Consider the following 7,152-nt stretch of genomic DNA (forward strand, 5'->3'; position numbering starts at 1 on the left):
ACAGCTCACAGCAACCTCCAACTCCTGGGCTCAAGCGAGTCTCCTGCCTCTGCCTCCCAATTAGCTGGGACCACAGGCGCCTACCACAACGTCTGGCTATTTTTTGGTTGCAGCTGTCATTGTTGTTTGGTGGGCCCGGGCTGGATTCAAACCCACCACCTTAAGTGTATGTGGCTGGCACCTTAGGCACTTGAGCCACAGGTGCCAAGCCAGAGGGATATTTCTTAAACTGATAGAGGCCATCTACAGAAAACCCACAGCCAATATCATATTGAATGGAGTTAAATTGGAATTATTTCCACTCAGATCAGGAACCAAGCAAGGTTGACCATTGTCTCCACTGCTTTTTAACATTGTAATGGCAGTCTTAGCCATCACAATTAGGCAAGAAGAGGTGATCATGGGTATCCATGCAGGGTCAGAGGAGACCAAACTTTCATCTTCGCAGATGATATGATTGTATATCTGGAAAATATCAGGGATTCTACTACAAAGCACTTAAGACATGATCAAGGAATACCCCAGCATCTTGTTACAAAATCAACACTCATTAATCTGTAGGCTTTATATATACCAACAAAAGTCAAGCTAAAAAAACAGTCAAGGACTCTATTTTGTTCACAGTAGTGCCAAAGAAGATGAAATATTTGAGAGTTTACCTAAAAAAAGATGTGAAAGATCTCTGTAAAGAGAACTATGAAACTCTAAGAAAAGAAATAGCTGAAGATGTTAACAAATGGAAAAACATACCATGCTCATGTCTGGGAAGAATCAACATTGTCAAAATGTCCATATTGCCCAAAGCAATATACAATTTTAATTCAATCCCTATTAAAACTCCACCATCATACTTGAAAGATCTCAAAAAAAGATACTTCATTTTATATGGAATCAGAAAAAACCTTAAATAGTTATATTACTCAGAAATAAAAACAAAGCAGGAGGAATCATGCTACCAGACCTCAGATTATACTATAAATTGATAGTGATCAAAACTGCATGGTACTGGCACAAAAACAGAGAGATAGATGTATGGAACAGAATAGAGAACCAAGAGTGAACCCAGCTACTTAGTGTTATTTGATCTTTGATAAGCCAATTAAAAATATTCAGTGGGTGCTCGGAGCCTTATAGCTCAAGCGGCTAAGGCGCCAGCCACATACACCAGAGCTGGTGGGTTGAAATCTAGCCTGGGCCTGCCAAACAACAATGATAACAACAATCAAAAAATAGCTAGGCATTGTGGTGGGGCCTGTAGTCCCAGCTACTTGGGAGGCTGAGGCAAGAGAATCACTTAAGCCCAAGAGTTGGAGGTTGCTGTGAGCTGTGATGCCACAGCACTCTACCCAGGGTGACAGCTTGAGGCTCCATCTAAAATAAAATAAAATAAAATAAAAAACATTCAGTGTGGAAAAGATTCCCTATCCCATCTTTAGTGCTGGGTAAATTGGCTACTGACCTGTAGAAGACTGAAACTGGACCAACACCTTTCACCATTAACTAAGATAGACTTTCACTGGATTAAAGATTTAAACTTAAGACATGAAACTACAAAAATACTAGAAGAAAGTGCAGGGAAAACACTTGAAGAAATTGGCCTGGGTGAATATTTTATGAGAAAGACCCCCCAGGCAATTGAAGCAACACCAAAAATACATTACTAGGATCTGATCAAACTAAAAAGCACAGCCAAAAACACAGTAAGTAAAGCAAGCAGACAGCCCTCAGAATGGGAGAAGATATTTGCAGGTTATGTCTCTGACAAAGGTTTAATAATGAGAATACACAGAGAACTCAAACATATTAGCAAGAAAAGAACAAGGGATCCCATCTCAGGGTGGGCAAGGGACTTGAAGAGAAACTTCTCAAAAGAAGACAGGCACGTGGCCTACAGACACATGAAAAAATGCTTACCATCCTTAACCATCAGAGAAATGCAAATCAAAACCACTTTGAGATATCATCTAACCCCAGTAAGATTAGCCCACATCACAAAAGCCCCAAACCATAGACATTGGCGTGGATGTGGAGAAAAGGGAACACTTCTGCACTGCTGGTAGGAATGCAAACTAATATGTTCCTTTAGGAAAGAAGTTTGGAGATCCCTTAGGGATCTAAAAATAGACCTGCCATTCGATCCTTCAATTCTTCTACTAGGAATTTACTAGGAATTGATCCAGAAGACCAAAAATCACATTATAACAAAGATATATGTACCAGAATGTTTATTGCAGTCCAATTCATAATTGCTAAGTCATGGAAGAAGCCCAAGTGCCCATCAACCCATGAATGGATTAATAAATGGTGGTATATGTACACCATGGAATATTATACAGCCTTAAAAAAGATGAAGACTTTACCTCTTTCATGTTTACATGAATGGAGCTGGAACATTTTCTTCTATGAAAGTATCTCAAGAATGGAAGAAAAAGTATCTAATGTACTCAGCCCTACTATGAAACTAATTCCCAACTATAGCCCCAGATGAAAGGGACAGAGAGGGAAGGCAGGGAAGGGGAGAGGATGGGTACAGGGAAGATAATTGGTGAGATCACACCTACAGAGCATTTTACACGGGTACATGTTAAATTTACTAGGTGTAGAATATAAAAGTCTTAACACAGTAACTAAGAAAATGCCTTGAAGGCTATGTTAACCAGTTTGATGTAAATATTTCATATGGTATATAAAACTAGCACATTGTATCCCATGATTGCATTAATGTACACAGCTATGATTTAATTAAAAAAAAAAGTAAAGAGAACAATTTTATGCCAAAATGTAGAAGAGTAAGAGGTAAGGAAAGAAAGAGCAAATTCTGATATAAAGGGTTACAGTATTTTATACCCAGCCTATTGAGGCAACATCGAAAGAAGGTAAGTCAATGAGATCCTAAAGACTCTCTGTAACATCCTCCTAACAAGTAAGAAGGTGACAGTGGATAAAAGGGTATTTAAAGGAAAAGTCAAGGGAAAAATCAAGTCCTCTTGTGTGAAGCCAGGTTTACCACCTTCCAAAGGCACTGTATTGAGTTGAGAAAATGAGTCCAATCCTATTTGAATGAGGTGAAGTCAGTGGGTCTCAGGAATCATTCACCCACTACTTGCTCTCTTTGCTAGAGTAAGTTGATCTGACCAGAGCTGCATACTTTTTTTTTTTTGTAGAGACAGAGACTCACTTTATCACTCTTGGTAGAGTGCCATGGTGTCACAGAGCTCACAGCAACCTCCAATTCCTGGGCTTAGACCATTCTTTCACCTCAGCCTCCTGAGTAGCTGGAACTACAGGCACCTGCCACAAGGTCCGGCTATTTCTTTGTTGCAGTTTGGCTGGGGTCAGGTTTGACGGATTCAAACCCGCCACCCTTGGTATATGGGGTTGGCACCCTACCCACTGAGCCACAGGCGCCGCCCCAGAGCTGCATTCTTTAACAGTGAACTTGATGAAAGGAGGAGGAGGAATAGAAGGAGGAGAGGTGAGGGGAAAAAAGGTTAACAAAAGAGTTAAGGGAATAGGGGACAGGAGGGGAAAGAAAAGGAAGGGAAGGAAGGGACTAACAGCCTATAAAAGATACAAAGAATCCATTTGAGACATAACATGTCCCAAGACAGGAGGCAATTTTTCTTCCATATTTTGTGTAAAAAGATGTTATTAAATTAAAAAAATTATCTCAATGATAATCTCAGTAATAGAACAACAAAATAAAATGAAAATTCAGATCACAGAGATCAGAAATAAATTGAGAATCATTGTCCTTTTGTCATCCTAATCTCATTAGCAAAATTTGACTGGGTTGGAAAGGAGAGGGCACTTGTCAGCAAGGTCAATTGATATTAACTATATGTTTCACTGTGCAAAAACTCAAAGAAGCTATATAGGCTTGACCAAGGAAATCACAAGATTTCCAAATCCAGGAGACAGAGAGCAATATATCTTCACAGAAATCCACTTCTTACTAGTTGTATGTTTTCAGCTGCATCAATTTAATCAGTAAAAGTAAGCTAACATTACTACTTTGGCAAGGATGTTGTGAATATTAAATGAGATAACATTTGTAACAAGCTGAGCACAATTGTAGCGTGATAAGTGGAAGCACCATTATTTGGCTTTTGGGAAAGTAAAATATCACTAAAATTGTAGATAAGACCATAGCATGGTGATCTGTGGTGTCCTGTCTTTAGAGATATTAATAGAATCCCACTTCTGCAGATCCAATAAATCCATCACTGCTAATAGTTTTGAGACTTTTGGATTAGTTGATTAATAAAGGAGATTGATTTTCCATGTATCTTCTAATCACTAGCCCACACATATTATTTACACCAATAAAGGTAAATTCCTTACCTGCTTTTGTCAAGTAAACCCTCCCACTTTTGGCAACAAAAGTGATGTCTGAAGAATAAAAGCTATGAAAAGTCCTCTCTATGATATCGTCATTAAAGTCAGCTAATAATTCAAAGGTGTTGCCGCCATCAATGGAAAGCCATATCTAAAGGAATAAAGAGATATTACTAACTCACTAAAGAGTTACTATGTAATTAATAGTTAGGAATTACCTATCAGCCTAATCCTCCTACACAAGGAAAGTCATGTGACATGGTCTTTTCCCATATGCCCACATCTCTCTCTCTCTTAAACTCCTTACCTACTTGGTCTACCCTCTATTTCCATCCTAGAGTCTGTATGACAGTGTTTATGATAGAGTGTCAGGTCTACACAGTATGCACAGTGAATTTATAGAAGAACAAAGTTATTTCTGCCATCTCCCAAATAGAATTCCCCTGTTCATAAAAGGATGGAATGCTGGATGCCTTTGGATATGGGGGCTTATCCCATATTGACATAAAACTTCATGCTCTAGACATTTGGCAAGTATACATGCAAATATATTTTGCATGGAAGAGTCCCTTGTCATTGGCAAGGCATGTGTCCTGGGATCTCTGTAAATCCTCAAACTACTAATCTCAATATAGCATGTAAATCTATTTTCTCATCTTTGGGGATAAGTATTGTTTGAGGATAAAACAGATCAATCATATATTGGATTAATCCTGCCTGTTACCTCTTTTAATAGCCAGTAATTCAAATGAGGATTTGTGGTATTTGAATATTTTTTTTTATTGTTGGGGATTCATTGAGGGTATAGGAAACCAGGTTACACTGATTGCATATGTTAGGTAAAGTCCCTCTTACAATTGTGTCTTGTACCCAAGAGGTGTATCACACTCCAAGACCCTGCCCTCCTCCCTCCTTCCCTCTCTCTGCTCTTCCTTTCTCCCACCCCCTCCCTTCTTCTTTCTCTCTCTGCTGTCCCCATCCCCCACCCTCCACAGTGTACACAGTGTACTAGGTCATTAATTGTCCTCATATCAAAATTGAATACAAAGGATTCATGCTTCTCCATTCTTGTTATTCTTCACTAAGAATAATGTGTTCCACTTCCATCCAGGTTAATACAAAGGATGTAAAGTCTCCATCTTTTTAAATGGCTGAATAGTATTCCATGGTATACATATACCACAGTTTGTTAATCCATTCCTGGGTTGGTGGGCATTTAGGCTGTTTCTACTTTTTGGCAATTGTAAATTGAACTGCAATAAACAGTCTAGTGTAAAGTGACCAGACGTCCCACTTTTGGCAGGACAGTCCCAATTTTTAACAATTTGTCCCATGTCCCACGACATTTTAAAAAGTCCCGATTTTTGGAAAGAATGCATGACAAGAAGGGAACAGCGGGAGAATGGGAAGAGAATACATGGTTTTTGCATGCTAAAAAGGTTATGTAACTCCATTTGGGAATGAAGAGGTTAATGTAACTCCATTTGGGAATGAAGAGGTTAATGTAACTTCATTTGGAAATGAAAAGGCTAACGTAAACTCCCTACTCCCCTCCTGGGCAAAGTATCAGAAGGAGATGGCTCCCTCCCCTGCTTCTAGGCAAGGACAATTAGCTCAGAAGGAGCCAAACTGTCTGGAACAAAGAAGTAGCCCCCTCCTCTCTAGAGTAAGGTGACCAGACTTGCCGCTTTTGGTGGGACAGTCCCATTTTTAACAATTTGTCCTGCATCCTGCAGCATTTAAAAAAAGCCCCAATTTTTGGAAAGAATGCACCACAAGCTAGGGAACACGGGAGAACAGGAAGAGACTATATGGTTTTTGGCTGCCATGTGGCTATTTCACCAGGATATGTGTTTTATATTATTTTTGTTAATTTTATAATGTTAAACTTTAATAATATCAAATAATTGTTGAGAACTGATTGTTGAGAACTGCTTATCAAAGTTTGCATTATTGTCCGGCCCCACCTCCCAGGCCCCGCCCCTCCCAATGGTGTCCCACTTTACCAATGTTAAAATCTGGTCACCTTAGTCTAGTGTCCTTATGACAAAAAGATTTTTTTCCTTCTGGATAGATGCCCAGTAATGAGATTTGCAGGATCAAATGGGAGATCTAGTTTGGGTTCTTTAAGGATTCTCCACACTTTCTTCCAAAAAGGTTGTATTAGTTTGCAGTCCCACCAGCAGTGTAAAAGTATTTTTTTCTCTCCACATCCACACCAGCATCTGCAGTTTTGAGATTTTGTGATGTGGGCCATTCTCCCTGGGGTTAGATGGTATCTCAGGATGGTTTTGATGTGCATTTCTCTAATAATTAGGGACAATGAGCATTTTTTCATGTTTGTTAGCCATTTGTCTGTCATCTTTAGAGAAGGTTCATTCTATTCATGTCTCTTGCCCATCGATATATGGGATTGTTGGCTTTTTTCAAGTGGATTAATTTGAGTTCTCTATAGATCCTAGTTATCAAGCTTTTGTCTGATTCAAAATATGCAAATATCCTTTCCCATTGTGTAGGTTGTCTATTTGCTTTGGTTGTTGTCTCCTTAGCTGTCCAGAAACTTTTCAGTTTAATTAAGTCTCATTTGTTTATTTTTTTGTTGTAATTGCTACAGCAGTCTTCCTCATAAAGTCTTTCCCCACTCTGAAATCTTCCAGTGTTTTTCTTTGATGATTTTTATTGTTTCATGCCTTAAATTTCAGTCTTTCTCCACACTGATATCTTCCAGTGGTTTTTTTGAGGATTTTTATTGGTTCATGCCTTAAATTTAACTTCTTTATCCATCTTGAATCAATTATTATTATTTTTTTTTTT

The 7,152-nt window shown here is 38.8% G+C and overlaps 1 protein-coding gene across 1 annotated transcript in view; it reads right to left on the reverse strand.

Moving 5' to 3' along the window:
• CATSPERB (cation channel sperm associated auxiliary subunit beta) overlaps window positions 1-7,152 on the reverse strand; it is a gene marked incomplete at its 5' end in the record, with an annotated part of 240,997 nt that overhangs the window by 163,242 nt on the left and 70,603 nt on the right. Inside the window, 1 exon segment of the mRNA XM_012803404.2 lies at window positions 4,345-4,489. Within this exon segment, the coding sequence (XP_012658858.2) occupies window positions 4,345-4,489 (145 nt within the window).

The sequence above is a fragment of the Otolemur garnettii genome, unplaced genomic scaffold, assembly GCF_000181295.1.
Source record: "Otolemur garnettii isolate 467f Iridium unplaced genomic scaffold, OtoGar3 scaffold00020, whole genome shotgun sequence".
NCBI classification, from domain to species: domain Eukaryota; kingdom Metazoa; phylum Chordata; class Mammalia; order Primates; family Galagidae; genus Otolemur; species Otolemur garnettii.